Source organism: Onychostruthus taczanowskii, unplaced genomic scaffold (genome assembly GCF_017590055.1).
Source record: "Onychostruthus taczanowskii isolate IOZ18803 unplaced genomic scaffold, ASM1759005v1 scaffold10, whole genome shotgun sequence".
NCBI classification, from domain to species: Eukaryota; Metazoa; Chordata; class Aves; order Passeriformes; family Passeridae; genus Onychostruthus; species Onychostruthus taczanowskii.
In genome coordinates, this window is record NW_024496526.1 from 10299037 (window position 1) to 10319603 (window position 20567).

Sequence of the window (20567 nt, forward strand, 5' to 3'; positions counted from 1 at the left end):
AGTCAACTATTTAATTTAACATTTATTTTTAATCCAAACATCAAAATAACCTTGTTTCTAATTACAATTTCATGCCAAAATGTCTTGAAGAACTATTTGTCTCTATTTCCCTCCAGTCTGCTAAGCTGAAACACACTAGCTTATTTATAAAATGTTGATTAATAAATCTGTTCCAGCTGTATTACTGTATGTTATGAAGAACACAGATTGATGTACGTAAACAACCATTATAATTTTAAAACCCCAAAGTCCTCACAGTCTTCAAAAGCAGAAATCCCACCAAATAAATTGCAGGGCAATTACACACCTAAATCTTATTGAAGAAGGAAAAATAAGGGGAAAACATAGCTAGTACAGTCCAGAGATCTGTGGCAATTTATAGCAGATGGAGAGATCAACTAAATACTTATTATTAGTTACTTGTGGTTCCTTGACTGGGCATTATTAGACTCAACCATGTGCTGTAACTTTGACAATAAGAAAATCCTCAGTTTCATAAAAAGTTACATTCAAAAGAGGCATGAAGAAAGAATCTGGCCTGGTTCTACTGAAACTAATTGGAAAATCTCCAATTAAGTTATGCTGCTTAGTATTGATTTTAATTTTATAGTCAATAAATGTAATAATTTATACTTAGCAGCTGGGGGGAAAAGAAAGGTAGACAGGCAGATTTCCTCTCATTCAGATGCAGTAATTCTGGCTCTAACTGAGAGCTCTAAATAAACCACAAGAATTATGAGTACCAACTTAACCCTTGATGTAATTCAGAAGCATTAGCTAAGAAGAAACATACAGGCTTTGCATGACTTTTCTCCAACAGATTTGGAGGAAATAAAGTGTCGTACCAGTCTAACAAATATCCCAAAAGCCAGAAAATTTGAAGGAAAAAATAAAATACTTTCCCCAGTTATCCACAATAACATTTTCTGCAACATCTGAATAAATTGTCTTACACGATTTTTGGTGCTTCTTCCTTCCACCTTAAGCAACACGTTCAGGAGCTAAGGTATTTTTTACATCTGAGTGACAACATCCAGCTATTATGAGTTTTAAGACCACCACTTGTAGAAGACACAACAATCACAGCACGTTTCTGGTTTGAAGGCCATGAGCTCAGCTGGAGCAGTCTAAGTGACACAAGCCTCATCCAAAGGCACCCAGGACTGCCACCACAAACTGCTGGCCAACCCCCATTCATTTCTCATTTTAATTACTTCTTGTCAACACAGTTGAGCAAAGAAAACCTCTAGATGGAAAATGTAAATTCTGCAAACCTCTCTCCTCTATGAAACTTCATTGTGAAAGGACAGAAAAGTTTCTTTTTGCAAGGAAACCAAGACTGAAATACAGAAAGAACTGCAAACTGATAGAATCAGCATACACTGAGAGGTCTCTGTATATCAATGGACCATCTTTATCATGATATTAACACATTTAGATGTAATAAAGTGTGACAGATACTTTCACGTTTTCCTTATTTATCTTTATCAGCTATATATGTTATACCAAGAAAATTTCAAACAAAGGGGAAAAAAACCCATCCAAAATCAAAAAATTCAAGAGAACAAATGAGGAATTTAAGTCCATATGAAAGATTATTAAACTCTTTCACCAAATAAGCAAGAAGGGAAGTAGCAAGGAGCATGTATTTTTCTGACAAAATAAAACTGGAACCCTTCACCAAAAAAACCAGTGAACTGAACAGCAGCTCTTTCCTACTGAAATATGCATATTGTAAGGAAAGCTTGATCTGGAATCCAGCAGAACTGGTAGATGAAAACCCTATTTGGATGTAATACCACGTTAACAAATAATTTTATATCAACACTGTTAGAACAAACAAAACAACCCAAACTTATTCAAGTAACCACTGAATTCATCAACTCAGAACTATTCTTTCATGAAGGGCAGTTCATATTTTAGTAGCACTTTTTATACAAACACCAATATACACAGAGGCAATTCATAAAGCTTTTTTTTTTCTTTCCTTTCTGTGTTACAAGATTTATCTTAGAAAACGCTACTTGGTATTATTGATCAAAACTCTTTTTGACAATGTAATAGCCTCCAAAATCTCTAAATACTATAAGAAACAAAGAATACACTGCATTATATAGGCTTCCAGATTATCACACTTCAGACTCCTGAAGCCAACAATAAAAATCCCATGACATGAATTAGCCTGGACCTTTTGTTTTGAATAGTCCATAAATTACCAGTGCAGCTGTTTAAAACCAAAGGAATATCAAAAGACAGGATTGCACATAAACAGGTAGTAACAGAGCAGTTTAAGGGTTAGAAAACCTATACTGCCAAAACCATCATGGCACAGCACCTTCTTGAGAACCAGGAAACACCTCCACACACATCTAAATACAAACTTCCCCATCATGGAATCAGAAGGTTTTGAGAAGAGAAATCGAGTACACAAATCATAACATGTGGAATTATAAATGAAACATAGAAAACAACGAGGTTTTTGGAGTTTTGATTTAGAGGCTCTTTGATTAGGAAGGGCTGGCTTACCTGTTTAACATCATATGCAAGAAGAACAAATCTTAGGTCTGGTGAAACAGAGTATCTTGATGCTTTGAAGGTTACCTGTAATGAAATAACAAGCAGTAAAAGTGAGTTAGCAATATGAAAGTAATAAAATCCTCTTTCCCAAATTTTCCTGCACCTCTTTTAAGAACTTCCTATTCACAAGACAGAATTGGTTTAGAAAACCAATATAATTTTCACAAAAGAAGGGCTCACTAAATAATTAGTCTAATTAGCTGGTATCAGTACAATGCCAACAGAAGAATCTGGCTTCAACATTAAATACCAATGAGAGGCTGATGAGTTTTTTATCATCACTACAAGCACTATGTTCAAGGATAACAACTATAACCAAGTCATTCCCAAAGCATGAAGGAAGACGCTTTGGTTGGAATGATTAAAAGAGAGATTCATCACTAGGCTGGCCTTAAAGATAATATGCATGAAAAAGAATAGGTATGCACTACATCTCTACTGCTTTTCTTTTAACACCACAAATGCAAACATTTTGCAAAACAACTTGGACCAAAGCAAAAGTATTTCTTAAAATAAAGAAAATTCTTAGCAGAGAGAAAAGTAAAACATAAAGTAGCATTATAAAACTAATAATGCTTTACATCCACTCAAGACTACGTGACAGCCAATTGAATTCAAGATTGTAATTTCATCAAGGGGTAATGTTGATGTCAGAAATAATTTAATTAATCTACTGCATGAGAAAGAGAAGAATGTGTTTTAAAGGGCACTGAAGGAAGTAATTTTAAATTAATCTCAAGACATCTATTTGCACAACGAAAGGAAAAGGAAGAAATGAAAAATGCAGATAAGACTAGAAAAAAAGTAGGACAGCAAAAAATAACAAAATCACAAAGCCATAAAATGAAAACAAATAAAAAACAGCTATGTAGAACAAGATCTATCCACTATTTGATTTCTTAAGGATCTTGTTCTGCTTAGCCTAATCCCATGACTAAACTAATGAATTCAACAGGGGTTTAAAGGTACACGAGCAGGAAGACACAAAGCAGGAAATCTATTACATTCAGAGTAGTTAAGGAGCTATACCTGGAAAAAAGGAGCTTCCAATAAAGTGAAAATATTAAATATTTTGGCATATAACTTAAACTCAGGCTCCTAAGTAACATAGTTAGAATCAAGCCATCCAAAAGAATTAAAGGGAAAAATATTTTTATATTTTTATATAAGATAAGCTGTTTGATTCAGCAGCATAACAGAATCAAAACTCAGAAGATAATTCTGCAGTCTTGAGAAAGAAGGGGAAAAAAAAGACAACACACCTTAAACAATCCTTCTATATCTACAAAGCATCCAGAACAGATTTCTACTGTACACAAATTTGCTTTTATGAGTTCATCATCTTTAAGCAGAGACTATGTTAATCTACAAGTAACATTCCCTTCTCCTAGCACCTCACTGAAAATATTTTCCCATGTGAAATTTGTCTTATTTCTAGCAGTTTATTAATTATTGCCCCACTACCTCAGCATTCAGCACTATATAACCCAGGCAACTTTCCAAATTCATTCCCAGGGAGCGCAGCTCCTACCAGTTCACACATTTAGCAAGAATCTGCAGTCCCTGATGGTGCCACCCCAAAGGTAATGAGGCTCTTCCTGCAAACAGCTGAGCAGCTCAGCTGCAAGAACTACTTGCATATTCAAGTACAGAGTGGTGTGGATTTGAGATTTAAAGTCTTTTGAATCCCACTAACCTTGTTTATTCAGCTTGCACTCACTGGCAAAATTTTATTTCCCTCCAGACACAAGGTGTACATTCAGTGTGAAAAACTGCATGATAACGGGCTTGGGCAAATTAGTTTGCTTTTTTAGCATAATGGCATAATTCTTGGTAAAAGGAGTATAAAGATGTGTCATACTTTTTAATGTTTTACCTCAGAAATAAGAAACTGAAAATTAGATCAGCAGAAATCATATGCTCATTGCCAAAGCTGATATCAACGCTGATTTCTTTAAATTATCATAAAAACATTATTATGTTTTTATGATAATTTAAAGTCCTTTCATTTAAGCCTGATTTACAATCAAGCCTTTAATAAAATAGATGTTTAATTCCAATAGAATTGCAGAGAGATTTAAGTGACTCAAAGTGATTACAATTTCCTCAAAATTCTGGTTTTGAAGGGTTTTTTTTGGTAAAGACAAGTACAATTTTGGCAATCAATTCAGAGACTCCCACTTATATGCATAGAAGAAGCCTTTATACATTAAAAACTGGCAATTAATTCAGACTCCCACTTATATGCATAGAAGAAGCCTTTATACATTAAAAACAGAAAATTAAAACAATCACCTGACTCATTCCTCCTGCAAGTAAACTCACTACCTGTGAGTCACTAAAAGACAGAATTCTTTTTTCCCCTACAACCATGTCTAAGGGATTTCATCAACCATCAGCTGCCTGACGCCCTGGCTGAGGAGATTAGACCAGCTGGTGAAGGGCTGAAAAAGAAAGTTCCAATCCCTGCTGTAGGAGATGAGATGTACGGCACACAAACTTAGGGGAGATCATCTATTAGGCCAGTCTCTACAGAGGTTAGATATATTTATTCATTAAAAAGAAGCTTGTGAGACCTCTGACCCCAAGGGTTTATTCTCTACTCAGGAGAACACATTTTTGAGTTTAAAAGGAAGTGTTGGGAAATACCAAATTGGAAATACACTGGGAATTAAAAACCCTCAGGTGTCTTGTTATCTGGAGGATGGTTGTTCCACGGGTCTGCATATCCACAGTTTCTCAAGCGTCTTGCTTTGTCAGGAAGTTATTTAGCCTTCATTAAGGAAGACAGACCTAAATGCTGCCCCATGTGACTATAACCCTATGGGTTTGCTGGGCTTGATCTCTAAGAATGGAATTTTGGACAAATAAGCTCTGAAAGTGGGAGAAACAGAGCTGCCTAATTAGGCAGAGTCCAGGAATGCAAAAGCAGGGCTGGTTTCCCTCTGCATCACTGCTCAGTATCAGCAGTTAGGGACCAGGGCAGTCCAACACTGTGCACTCCATGCACTCCTAATCCCTTTCCAAAGGCAGAACACAAGTTAAAAGGGAAGGGAGTTTCCTTGCTTCCCTCTACGCAGCTCCAACAAGAGTTGAAATCCCTATGAAAAACTTGAGCTCCATGCAACCAGAAAACACTCGGACTGGAGAAATTGCTGTAATCCTTAAAGTGGTTACAGGCCACACTATTGCATAATTCTGAGACAAAATAAATGTGGGGTTTTTTAACACTTGTGCACTGTCTTCCCTGCTTAATTCACACGCCTGTCAGCCATTTTGCCTATACTGCTGCATTCGACATAATTTCACTTTTTCAGACATAAATGTCCTTATACCCGATCTTTCATTCCTCACTCAACCAAATCCCCCACTGACTGTAAAATCAGGTCTAACCATATGAAACATTGTATTTCTAGGTTTCTTTGAAATACCTCCTGTGTTAGGAGTTTTAATTCTTCTCTTGACAGTGAAGCATGATGTGATGACCTCAGTGGTCTCACTGCCACCACAGACTGCAACAGTAAAAGCCAAATCCAGGCAAAAAGACAGAGAGAATATGAACAGGCTTTTGTCCTTCAGCTTTCCAGTTTCCTTCTCTCATCCACCTTTCAAGAATTGCTCAAATATACTTTTGCATGGAAAAGAAGAATTGGCTTTTCCCACCTCTCCATATGGATGATTAAAATGCAACATAGAATTCCAGTGAACAATATAATCTCAAGTTTGATTTCCAATGTCAATATTTCTTTCTTTTTCAAACTCTGCATGTTATGTGTGTTTTCCCGTTAACAGTAATACCTGTTATGATTGTGTTAAAGAGAAATTTTAGGCTTGGTTCAGGCTCTACATCCTCAGCACGGGCCCCTAGTATCAGCTCTTTTTATTTCTCCTGTTTTCTTAAACCCTAGTTCTGAGCTACTGATGTACTGGTGACTGTCTTCATCTTTCACATACTATAAAATTTTGCGGTTACTGGTTTTGTGGATTTTAACTAATATGACATTTAAGTCAGTGCCTTATTCATAATCTTTCAAAAACATGGTATAGAACAAACAGATGAAGTTATCTGTAATACAGTCTAGCCCTGAGTTGTAAAAATATTTTTGTAACATGTACACTTTACTGTATTCTTTTTCCATAGTTTCAGTTGGATGGTTTCAAGTGAAATAATATATCACAGTTAAAAATGATTTTAAAAAATGTTCACTGTTGTGGAGTCTGCTTATTTGTCTGCTTTGGGTTTTTTCCTTTAGGTTTACCTCTCCTGCTGTTTCAGTTTCTTGTGCTTCTATTTTCCCCAGAAACTTTCATCTTCCACACTCCTGTTATTCTCCTTCTCCAGCTTTTGTTTAGTGCTCCCTTAACACACATTTAGGCTTTATTTTTTTATTTTTTTATTATTCATTCAGAATGAAATATTTTAAGACCTTCAGGAATGTTACTTTAGAGCTTGGTGGCAACCAGGAAATTATACATCTCTCTATTGCACATCTACATCTGTATCAGAAATTTAATTTAATGCTGTAGTGGAATCTCAGTGGATGGGGGTTCATCAGCATTCACAGGCATCCTGCTTCATTTATCAGACAGGAATTGGCCAAATGGCATAAAAGGAGTCAGGTAGGATGGAATGACAGGAGCTGCAAGAGGAGAAGGCATGTCACAGTTCCCTTGGCAGGCACTGGCAGTCCAGGGAACAATGGGATTCTCCTTCACTGCCGCCGCTGTGACTGAAAGGAGAAGATGGACCATGAGGGAGCAGCAGAGAGTGGAGCCCAGCAGAAGAGCAAGGCTTGTAGTACTGGAAACAGGGAGCCTCTGAGAAAGACAGGTGGTAATTAGAAAAATGTGCTATAATTGGAATGATGAAAAATTTGGGTTTCCAAGGTTACGTTTCTTAATGTGGTGCTTCTCGCGTCACCTGAGCATTTAATCTAGACCCAAAAATTTTGCAATGCCAGGTGTTGGAACTGTTAACCCTCAGGTTTCCTGTCCAGTTTGAAGGACAAATGTGCTTTAAAACATGATTTCAGCTGACTTCTATGCTATGCATGGGTGAGAGGAACCAAATTCCCCCAATTCACCTGGAACTGTAGGACATAAAAATAGACATGAACCAACCGTGAGCCTTGCACCATGGCCTCCCTGATAGACAACCTCTAACCACTCAATCACAAAAGTTTTTCCTCCTCACATTTCCCAGTAACAGACATAGTTGACCCTTAACTATATCAAGAAACAATCTTACCAGAAATAGGATTTAGAGAAATCCCACACAGAGTTGCCGTAACCTGATATTTTCACATTTTTTATGGTGAAACCTCCTTCTTGGATAAAACTTGACAAAAACCAATGGCCACCAACAAATCACAGGGACTGCAAACCCTTCCTTCTTAGGCTTTCCCACCTTCATGCACAGCGGTGCACTGCAACAATAAACCCTTCCTCATAAACGCCCCTCTACTGAAAGGGTTACTGAAACCCTGTGCTTTCAGGCTGTGCTGAAATGGTTACTGGACATTCAGAGGAGCATGGGGGAGTAGAGAGAATGTTACAATATTCATAATCACCTATTTACAACATGTGTGGGTCATTAAAATGTCCAGTGTTGCGACAACTATTAATATTTATGTGGTTATATAATGTTATTTAATGTATTTACTATTATTCACCCTTTCATTAATCTCTTATGCAAGGTTCTTAAAATACAAGCACGTAACCTGCTCTTGCAATTAAATCTACATTAATCAACAAAGGAACTGTAATTGCATTATGATGCTGCACTGAGTTTCATGTCAAAAGAGAAAGGTGGTGTGGTGATGGGGAGCACAAAACAAAACCAAAAAAGTGTCCAAAGGAAGTGAACAAGCAGGGCTGTTTATGAACAATGCTCTGTAAAACACCACAAAGGAGTCCCTGCCAAAAGCTCTGCTCGGACTGAAGCTCTCATTCTCTGCTTTTGGCTGCAAGGCCCCCACAGGGCTTTCACTGCTGGGCTGCCACTGCCTGACCATGGTCCCTGAGCCAAGACTGCTCCTGCTCTGTCACCTCCTGACACCAAGAGCAGGCAGCAAGGTCCTTCCCTCTCCACCTTTGTGCAAAAATGATCCACAGTAACACAACAACACAACAGCTCCAGGATGTGCTCCTGACAAGCCTCTGGAAACAGGTTTGAAACTCAGCAGTAATTGTTTGCCGTGCACCATGATGCAGTTTTCCTTTGAGCTTGAAAAGAGTTTTGGAAAGGCACAGAAATCAAGGGGCACAGCAAGTCAGGAATTACTGGGGGGTTAGAAAAGCCTGAAGCATACAGCTGGGGGAAAGCTGTAGTAAATACAGGTCCCTATCCCAGAGTTCACAAACTGAAAACAATTCCACTTGTATTGCCTGGTATCAAAAACAAATCAACAGATTCGAAATATATCCCATCATGCACACTCCAAAGCCTGGAGGAGTCCCAGTAGACTCATTTCTGACAGAGGAGCCTGAGTGTTTGTTAGGGTGTGTGCATGGTACCTGAATACATGCACCACAAGAGCAGTGAAACTGAGGGCTAACAGAAGCCTTATCACTTTCATAATTATTGCAGCTTTTTAAAGAGTGAGAAATGAAGGCGAAACTTCTGCAGGTTTCTTTCAGAGAATTCAACACATTTGGAAAGTTCCATACCAGAACACACAGTCCCTACACACATTTTTTATCCTCTCTGTGTTTGCTTTTTCCAGTTTGTTTTGTGTTTAAGGGATGTAAAACAGGCTTGAGAAGCTCAGCTAGAATAAGGAACCAGATGGACAACTTTCCCTGAGCTAAAGGATCCATGTGGTCCTCCATGCTCTCCTCCCCAGCTTGTGGCTGGGCTGTGTGTGAACTGGTAACCTGCTTTTACTGACCTTAAGGAACAACTGATGGCAAAAGCATTCAATAAAATGCTTGCTAAACACTGAAATTTCTTGGCTACATGTGGCATAATGCCGCTGATTTTGGAAGTGTGAAGTGCAATAAAGAATTGCCAAACGCTGAAAAGCTGGTAGATTGTCGCCTAGGATCACGGTGATGGCAGCCCAGGCAGATGATAGAGAACATATTGTAAACCTGTATCGAGGCAGCATCTCAAACACCAGGATGCCACACAGTGATTAATGTCTAGGGCTTTTTCTGGCTCCTCTTAACAGGAGATTGGTCCAGCCTCCAGCTGTGAACATTTATATGCTGCTGGCTAAGGATATTAACTGTTTATTAGACAGCTGAAACAGGAGGGACTACATGGATACAGTCAGAGGAAAATGTGTAGTAAACATCCTTAAATAATAACGCCCAGAGATGTCAAAAAACATTCTTTGTGCTTTGCAACCTACCCTTTTCACTTATTGCACTGTATTTGTTATCCATAATATTGCTTTGCTGATAGTTTAATTATATTAAACTGTTTTACTAATTGATTACAGAAAAGGATTCTGTTCCAGAAGGACAAATGAAGTACAAGAATTTCTCCTACTTCTAAATAAAACCTGATTATACTAGAAAAAAAGTACTTTAATTCAGGAACTTGGACAGATGCTTCCCCTGTGTAAGAGAAGTGGGCATCCTAGAATGACAAAACATTAGCCTTTCTTCTTTCCAGGTGCATGACTATTATTAATGGTACTTTTAAAGGTTGGGGGATTTACATATCTTTATATATGTTAACATAGGGGTTTTTTAAAATCTGCAGCCTGCTTTTTTGATGATACACCTACTTAGTGAGCACAGCAGATCCTCATTAGGGATATCTGGCTTCTACACAATAAGCAATGCAAAGAAGGATAAAAGATGTGTACTTTGCAGGAGAGTGGCAGTCTCTAGGAAGAGCCAGTGATCTGTGCCCAGTGGAAGATTGCTTCAGGGGCTGAGCAATGAGGGAAAAAAAGAAAATCTCCTCTGAGCTGCTGATTCAAACACAGTCCAATCAGGGGTGACAAAGAGTCATTACTTGCCCCTTTCCTCTGCACAAGGAGTTTATCACAGCAGTTCAATTCTCCATGGACAATTATCATCATTACTAAGAAAACCCTGCCATTTCTCTGGCTGCTTGAGCAAAGGCAAACAGGAAAGCAAATGCAGAGTGAAATCAGACTAACTCCCATCAGAAGGTGACTCTTCCATGACTAAAACCCTTTGATAGGGAAGAATGAAGGAACTTGCATTGCTACTGCCTGTGTTAGATCTCTGCTGTATTTTTTATTAATCCAAGACATCTCTGCAGAGTCATTAAACCACCCCCATTCTAATTATGCACCGATGATTAAGCAGATGTGACACTGAGCAAGGAAAATGTTTGATTAATGATCCAGGTGTCTAACTTTAGAAGATTACATTTAGCAGTGCAAATTTGGGGACAGTCAAGCTAACAGGAGAGCTTTTGATTTCAGCCTGCCTCAGTAATGTTATCCTGTTAGGATTGTTGGCCACCATGTCAGACAGCACAGAACATTTCCCACTGTTCTCTTCCAAACATACATCAACAAACTTGCTGGGCCTTCTGCTCTGTTTTCAGTTTTTTATTATACTTCCTCCATATGAATACTAATTGCTGGAATTGACTATTTTTAAGTATAACACTCTCCTCTTTTGGCTGTGTAAAGAGAGGAGCTCTGCAGGGAAAAAAAATACACTGGTTTTTATTTTTTTCATCCATAATTACTAAATGTTTGCTTGAATATTACATATTTTGGATCAGTTTCCCACATTTCTAATTAACAGTAGGTACCTAGTGTCTAGAGATCACTCGGTTTGTGTGAACTGGGGATAAATCAGTTCCATAAAAAGCCCAGAGAAGAACAACTTTGCAAAAAGAGGTGACATCCTTGGTGTGAAGCAGCCTGTCCTTCCCAACCAATCATCAGTTGGCAAGGCTGGGGCGGCATAACGGCCTGAATGGCCTGTCGTGCTGGCACCACATTCCTGAGCACAGGCCAGACACTTCCAGCCAGAAGTGTGTGAATTCCTCTGAGGGGAGACTCACGTCTTGGCATTAAAGCCCCGTTCTGCAGCCGGGGATGCCCGAGCAGCTGCTCATGCTCGAGTCACGCACTGAAGGCGCCACGCAGGCCTGGCACAGGCCTGGCAGGGCTCACTCTGCCTTGGGAAAATGGCTAACAGGGAAAGCGCTTCCTAACGCTTGAGGGCTTGTATTTACAGAAATTCGCCCTTCCACTGATGCCTCAGGTTTAGCTTTTATGTTTTTCAGATTCTGTGTTGCTTTAATGCGTAAGTCTGAGCTTCATATTAGGGGATGGTGAGCTCTCTTCACAGAGTAGGGAGACAAAACAATTCCTTCTCTAGCGGGAACCAAGGACAAATGATCCAAATTTCAGGCCCAAGAGCACAAACAATAGTGGACTATAATTGGACAATTAACTCCAATATGCAAATGGACCAGAACTTACAAAAGTGTGAGACCTCATGACGGGTCGTCTATTTTGTGGCCATTTTGGTTCATCTTGGGTGTAGCCCTGGCTGGGCTCTTGTGCTGCCCAAGGTGGATCCATTGAGGTCTTCTAATAAACACCAACTTTGTTCTTTAGCTTCATCTTGGTCAGCCTTCACAAGGCATCACCACCCAGTTTTAATTGTGTCAGACAGCCTTTTTTGGGCTGAGAGGTCCCCTGAGGCACATCCCAGCATATGGAAGGGTGCAGCTCACAGAAGGGGAATCTCACACACACACACACACACACGTTAAAATGTAATTCTCTCCTCCATCCTCCTCCATCTTTACACTGACCTAGGAAATCAGCATCAAATTCTTTCTCCTGAAGTTCTACTCTCCTCTTTCTTGTTTGAGGAGTTAGAAGTAAAGGTCACCTGAGGCTTTATGCTTTGAAAAGAGGAATCTCTATCAGCAAAGACCAGGAACAGACCAGGAATAAAATCAGCCTTTACCAAAGAGCACTGATGAAAATGAATCATCCTTTTGAGTCTGCAGGTGTAAAAGATTTTATTAAATTAAAAATACAGGGATTAACAATAACAGCCAGTTGTCTGCATGGAGTATTTATGGGGAGAGATTGACAAGCCACACAATTATGCTGCAAAACCCTGATAAACGAGAATTACAGGGTGGAATGTAAGTGGTATCCCTGAGAATAACTGTGCCAAGAAAAGCAAAAGAAAATGCAGACTAAAGTATTAAAGTACTTCTTAGCAATTACTGCTAGTCAGAAACCATTCTTGACCCTTTACTGGTCAAGAGGAATAATCCCCAATCATCTACTCTGACATTAAAGCACAGAAAAACAACTAAACCAGAGATTAACATGATATTTATCTTTGCATATTTACTTCCCTTAAGGAAAATGTTCCTATGAATCTTGAACAATTTCCCTCTTTTCTAAGAGTGAAAAACTGTCAATATTTAAGCAGCATTCCCACCTTTTATGAAATATTTTTTCCTGATAGACATCAGGTAGATTCTCCAGCACATATGCCAAGCACAATCCATCCTTCAGATGGTCTGAACAAAGCCCAACCAAGAGCAAATCCTCCAACACCTTGGTTATTTACACATAAAACAACAAATAATTCAGAAATCATTCACTGACAGAGTGATAGATTATACTTTTCATTTAGATGCAATTTAGTCTAGGTTATGAACATATCTCCTTTAATGTTTAGATATTGTACTCCCTCCTGTAGCAAGAAAAAAATGTTAGCAGACTTCCACCGAGAGAAGCAGATAATGTATATTACTTACAAAAGTTGTGTTTTCCAGTAATAATGTAGTTGTATTTGTTTCTACATTCAGTTCAACAACATGTCCATTCCTGGTTTTATACACCACTGCTGTATCTGCAATGACAAAGAAATTAGCAGTTAGCAAACACACTGAGAATTTAATAACTCTGTGGAGAGAACCAGTATGTTAAATTAATTATTCTCATTACTACAAACAAATAAGGCAGAAGTTTTGTTGATTTGCCTCATGAGCTTCAAAATTACCAGTTTATGCCCTACAGAATCGTCCCCTAATTCAATACATCTATGATTTTGCCATATAGCAAAGTAAAGTTTTGCAAAAAAAAAAAAAAAAAGATTTTGTTGGACATCATATTCACATCTCTTTAGAAGTTATTCCAACAAAACTTCTGTACTTGTCTGTATTTCTGGTGACTTGATGGACAAAGTTATGACTATTTTAAGACAGTCCATATTCTGTTGATTCATGCTGGGCTGCTGAATACTGAATTTTCTTGAGAACTGAATGTTAGGAAAGGAAGGTAAAGGAAAATAGGTCCATTTGCAAAACATTTAAAACACTGAGGGATGAGCTTTTGCAACTTTTTCCTTTTTCCACTCACTTGATTGATCATTTCTTGCCAGAAAAAGAATCTGGCACACCTCAATAGAAAAATAAATAAATCTGAAATTAATTGGGATTTCTATGAAAAATACTTTGTATTTTCTTGTACCAAAACCTGCAAAATTACCAAGAAATACAAAATTAGTACTTCAGCCTTGAGTTAAAGATAAAAAATTCCCAATTTTCCACTGTTGTTACAATATAGAATAGAGTGCTGATTCTCTCAGATTATTTAAAATCCATGTAAGAGATTTGTACTTAATTAAACGAAAACAATTTTATTATAACAATGTAAAAAGCATAAGAAAAGTTCTACATTAATCCTAAAGGAAACACAAAATAACTTCCCTGATCTTCAGTAATGTCTGAGAAATTAATTACAAATCCCTGAATTTTATGAAGTGGGAAGTAAACATCACTGGAGAAAAAGGTTATGCTATCATAAAAAAGTGCTTTGCTTTTTCAGAAAACTGTAGCTCTATTTTAATTGACTCCACAGCAACTAAAGATATCCAGCACTAGTGAATGTCCTCTGGTATGTTCTGTAAAATTAATGAAGGCTCATTTGAAGAGCTTACTAAGCTATTTTAGGGCCATGGCTGGGAAGTGGGGTGGGATCGATGGAGTTTAGGACAGTATTATTAGAGCTGCTGTTTAGGAAGGCAAACCAGATTGTGGAGTGTGGAATTACCAGCAGCTCCTTTTAAAGAGAATATATTTCAAATATTCATTTTGAATAAAAAGGAACAGCACCTCATAGACAGTTATTTGGCTTCAGGTTACCAATTACAGAACATGGCTGTTTCTGCAGCTTCCTTTAGGCTATTTTGCATTTATTCTTTTAGGAACCCCAGCACAGGAAATCTCCAATGACACTGGGTCACTGTGCTGAGTATTATAGAAAAAAAAAAGAAATTGTCTGGATAAAGAGCTGTCCCTAGTTATGATTGAACCATATTGTGAGAAATGGCATAAATGACCCAGAGACACTGAAGTGCTCCAAACCATGCATTTTGACCCCACAGGTGATACTAATGTGCTAAAATCCAAATGAGTACAGAATGTTACTCCTTCTCATTTATGTACTCACCTACAAGTCATTTGCCAACAGGATTTATAGCACTGTGCCTCATTAATTAATCCTACCAAAACAAATTGACTCAAAAAAAAAAGAACTTTCCCATAAAATTCCTAAGAGGACACAGTCCTAAAATTCCTAAAATACACAGTCCTAAGACTCTTCTTCCAAGTCCTTCACAAGGTGTGAAACAACATTTGGAATGGCAAATACTGTGAGAGACATAAATGAAAGCCTTTGTTCTAAAGTTAGAAGAAAATTTACTCAATCAACCAGAACAGAAGACTGAGTCAGACCTCTTGAAAAGCCAGGCTTTACCGGGCAGTAATTATACTTCTCTTTGACTTGGATTCAGTAGTTAGCTCCTGAAGGGCATAAATCAAATGAATGCTTGCAAAATGCAAGGTGGTTTGCAGGTAAAAGATTATATAAAAATCCCATGTAAACACAGAGCATAACAGTCTTCAAAAGTAATCATATTAATTAATATGGAAGTGCCATTCCAATCAATATTTTTTCAGGCTGGATAATGTGATAGTTGATGACCACATCACATGATTTTTTTTCATTGATAGCTCAAATGTTAACTAAGAGCTAGAAACATACTTTTTGTTGAAAGTTTTGATACCTAGAGTCAGAAATTCTACAAAAGAGAACAATACCTAGTCCTTAGCCTCATCCATTTGTACAGCTGATGGATTTGTTCTGTTTATTATCCTGGTGCCTTCACCACAAGAAGGTTCAGGGACCTCTGACACTTCACAAAGACATTCAGTGAAGTAGAGTTCTTAATTCAAAGAAATTCTCATTTAATTTGAAACAAACAGTAGTGTCATGTGAAAAGCTCTCAGCTGGGCACAAATTGCAGCCCTGAGGAGCCATATTATTGATCTGAGGACATCACTAGAATAAAAAACATCCTGTCTGAAGCAAAGGAGAATGTGAGGAAGCCTCTGTAAAGAAGACGCATTATTGAATCACCAGCCCTGGATGCCGCACAGAAAAACAGCCTTGAAAACAACTGAGTGAAAATTTCCTAATTATAATAGTTCTCAAATTTCTGAAAAGTTTGGAAACTGCAGAGCATTGAATAACTGATTAATTTATTCTGTTTTACTAAAACACAAAGACAGACAACCAAGGGTCTGAATGTAAGTTATCCTGACATCGGTACCAAATAAAATAATGGCACTATAAATCCAGGATTCTTCCCACAAAAATAATGGCTGGCAATATAATTAACACCTAACAGCTATTTACAGAACATAGATCTTGTTAAAAAAAATTGAGAATGTTATATTTGATAGAGGCAACTCTACTGAAACTGTGTACTGGGTTTTCATCCAAGGTATTTGATTTATTTTATGACATCCAAAGCTTACATTAAACAGAATTAATGGGAAACACATCAGGAGGATTAAAAACAGTGTCACTAAAAAAATAAAGAGGTAGACAGGGTTATTATACACAACTGTCTTCGGGAAAATTGATTCCACCTTGATTTTGACCTTATTTCTAAGGCTGACAGAGAAGGAGGCTGCCAAATGGACACACACCTCTGCAGGACAACTTGATGCTCAAGAGGTTCTCTACAACTTATTTAGCTTTCACAAAGAACGCAACATTTAAAAAATATTACATGAAAACAAACTCAGACAAATCTGGGATTTTCACAGCAGAATAAATTCACCTTAGTCAGTAATGTCCTCTTACAGAATTATACTAGCTGCAGGACCAACAGTAATTTATTTTATCATTGCAAGGCTAAATGTCCAAATTCTTATGCTATTGTATGTTTTTAAAAGTAAATAATTTCATCATCTGCCCTATCTCTAGGCAAAGAACATGGAATATATGTTCTGCTGAAATTATTAATCCATACATTTTAAATTACAGCTTGGATGTATATATAAATATAACCCTCAGTGACAGCACTATTACAGAAATACAGCACCATGATAATCTCAAGTATTTTTTAAAATAAAAGCAGTATTATTATAAATGGCTTCACTAAGACTATTGTTTCTGGTTTAGGTTCAACACTGCTAAGGGTTTTGTTTAAGATCAGGGTATGAGTTGGCAGGAAATGCAGCTCTGCACTGTGCCTGGCATAATATAAATTGTTCCTGGGAATGTCAAAGTACAGGCAAACTATCATAAAATGAAAAGAAATCAATGTAAAACTTTTCCTACTTGACAAGCAGCTTGACCCCCATCAATTCTGCAATAATTTCTTTACCTCCATTTATAGAATTTACCCCCATTTATTGACTTGACAACACAATACCACATCCTAAATGCTACAGATTTTCTTTGTAGCACTCACAGTTACACATGGTATATTCAAAAAAACAATCCAGGCCCTTGTAAATTCTAATGAAAAATCCTGTATTGTTTAGGGGGAAAATGGAGTAACTTCCAGCCTTAAGTACATCCCCATCACTGCAAATCATACCTGAATTGTTCTAGTGCAAGAATTTGGGCCAGGGCCTTTCAAAATTTATCTTTCTGACAGGAGGACATTGAATAGTCGTGGTTTTATTTGAAGAACTTAAACTCTAGTTTCACGTGTCACTGCAATTAAGCAACTCATCTTGTTATTTAAATGACACAGACTGAGTTGAAAGGACACACTACTACACACTTTCAAATCTCTTGAATTTCAGTCCAGTGCTCTATTCACCTTCACATCAGGATTGAGCCAACTTTTATTATTTGGCAGTCTTCCTGTTTCATTGGTGGTATTTTCATCTTTAGACCCGTATGTGACACAAAAAGCTCCAGGTTTCTAATCACGTTTTTTATTTTTCTGCCATGGAGTAACTCCAAGAGTCTGCATTGTACTTGGAAAGATCCAACAGCCTCAGGAAAGATCCAACAGCCTACAGACCAAATGGAGCTTCCTTGATGAAGAATGAAAGCAGGAATCCTACCCTGGATAAATAAGAATTTATGAAAATATAGAGAGCCATCACAGGCTCACTAAAGCCACAGAACTTAGATTACTGAATCTGAGCCTCCACTATCCTGTGCATATTTCATCTTAGCCAGGCAAGACTTGCATTTCTACTTGTCCGTTCCATTCTCAGAGGTTTAAACAATGATTTTTCACCTATGAATACACATTGAATTATTCTTTAGCCTCAAATACTCATCATGGCAACCCAAGCTTATTATTAAACTAAAACCTGCATAGCCTGTAAATCTACATTGCCATCATGTTCCCTGAGATTATTCACATTAATCTCTGCAGCTGCTAGCATTGACAAGGAGCAACAGAATTAACAGCATTTCTCTGCATGCAAAAAAACCTGATTCTTACTAAATTCACAGTACAGTTACTGTACATTTAGTTTGCCAAACAAAAGTTGGGTAAAATATTTGCGAGGTTTTTATTACTTGTTGATAATAAGGCTTATTTCATGGTAACTTGTGTGGATTGATCAATTTGAATGGGTATAGGCCAAGACCAGCTTGCTAGAACCTGACTCAAAAGTGGTTTAGAATTTACTAATACTGATATTGAATGGTTTGACGAAAAAACTGATTTATAAAGAAGGTACACAGACTGCTAATTGCTGGATATTTGCACAGAGCACTGTAAATCAGCCTAAGCTAATTGTCCAAAGGAGATCAGCACTCAGGCAGTTTTGTGCATAGAAACCACTGGGTGTTAAGGCAATTTATCAAACAGTCTTGAGAGAGCAAGTAGCTTCTAAAAAGTGAAGGGAAGAGAAGGAAATAATTCAGGCAATGCTGAAAATCTCTTCCATAATATCTAGAATAAGGAGGCCTCAGGGTAGTCTTCTGAAATTGCTGACAGTGTTAACCTGAAGATTGCTAATGCTTGTTTTCCCACTGAAAATATTTACTAAGTTTTGGTTTGTTTAGCTAAAATTCTGCTTTGCAGCACAAACAGCAGCATTAGCAAGTCAGAGTCCTCCTCTTCCTTATATTTTATGTTTTTTTCAAATGCAAACATGCAAGAAGGTTGATACCTTGCAGACAACACACATGTCAATCAGCCTGTGCTGTACACAGAATTATTAGAACTGCAGATGGCATTTCACCAAATTGATTATAGAAAATGTCATGCTAATTAAAATAGAGAATGCTTTCTGATTTAATAAACAGGGGGTGCTAGACAATTCTTTGTCTAATGAAGTGTTTTTTAATTAAATAGTCATTTACAAAGATATTAGAGATACAGACCAAATTGCAATATGTTACTAAAGTCACATGTCAGCTGAGCAAGATTTCCACTGCTCTTCTAAAAGGTCAGGCTGTTAGTAATGCTCTCAAGACAAAAATTGTTCTGGACTAGTTTTATAATGCAATGTACTCTTGGAATGTACTCCTCCAGACAATCCTTTAGTGTACAGAAGATTTAGAAGATGGCTTGAAAAGTTGTACACACAGGCAATTCCTGTTCTTTCTGATCCCTACTTCCTTTTCCCATCTATGCCCAATGCAAACAAGCCAAAAACCAGACAGAGATCTTACGGTACAGCAGCTACAGGAATGGAGGTAGCACAGTGAGAGTAGCACCCTGCCAGGCACAAATGAATTAGCTCTGCTCTTCCTACCTTCTGGAACTTCAGAATGAAGTGGCCAGGCATGGACTGACCTAGAAAATTCAAATTTCCATCCATACTCAATGTATCTTCCTCTTTTCCTAATCTGGTCATTGGTTTGCAAAGCAAGTCAAGCTCAATTCATGCCAATTTTCAGTGGTCCCAGTTACTTTAGCATATTGATGTATGAAAATCTTCAATTCTGCTCAACAGCCAATATTCATTTATGAAATCCATTTCTTCCCTGTGCAGCTGCACAGGATCACGCCTCAGTATCACACTGTCCCCATGCCGACCACTTCAGACAGAACAGAGGGACCAGACAGCTCCAAATATTAACAAATCCACTGGGAGATTGATTTACAGGAAAAAAAAGGAAAAAAAAAAAAAACCAAACAACAGTGAAATATATAGTGCAGTTGAGCAGTCGAGCCAAGCCTCTGGAGTTTGAAAGATGAGGAAAAATTCACTGCAGAGCTGTGGGAGGCAAGAAGGAGGACAGTGACCAGCAGCCACAGGTCGTTATGTCTGTGACAAGCTCAGCTGGAAGAACATCACTGTCTGCTGCCTAAGTTCACTTCTAGACTTGTTGGAAAGACAGAAACACAAGGGAATTACTTCACAAAGGCAACAAAGACAGAGGCAGATAAATTGAAATGCAGGTGACCACAAAGAATGCAGCTGAATAAAGCTGCAGCCACTGTCCTGGGGCTCCACCCAGACATGTCCTGCAATCCAGGTGTGCTGTTAGCTCAGCAAAACTAAACCATATATTCCTCTATTCTGCTATGTATTGCATTCGTAATGGAAAGCTGTTCTAATTTAGAAATTTCCAAGTTTTTCCAGGAAGTTTATCAAATCACTCACAGCTTAAGTTGTAACTGTCTGAGGGCTTTCCAAAATCACAATCTGAAAGCAAGATGTTGACATTGTTTAAGGAATTGTCTATCAGTTTAAAAAAGTTGAAAGAAAATAAGAGTTGTGCCATAATTATTCTCCT

At 37.8% G+C, this 20567-nt stretch overlaps 1 protein-coding gene across 1 annotated transcript in view; it reads right to left on the bottom strand.

Moving 5' to 3' along the window:
- DPP10 (dipeptidyl peptidase like 10) overlaps positions 1 to 20567 on the bottom strand; it is a 244744-nt gene that overhangs the window by 113393 nt on the left and 110784 nt on the right. Inside the window, exons 4-5 of the mRNA XM_041405727.1 lie at positions 13310 to 13404; positions 2527 to 2601 (exon numbers count right to left, since the gene is read on the bottom strand). Of these exons, the coding sequence (XP_041261661.1) occupies positions 2527 to 2601; positions 13310 to 13404 (170 nt within the window). The remainder of the gene's footprint in view (positions 1 to 2526; positions 2602 to 13309; positions 13405 to 20567) is intronic.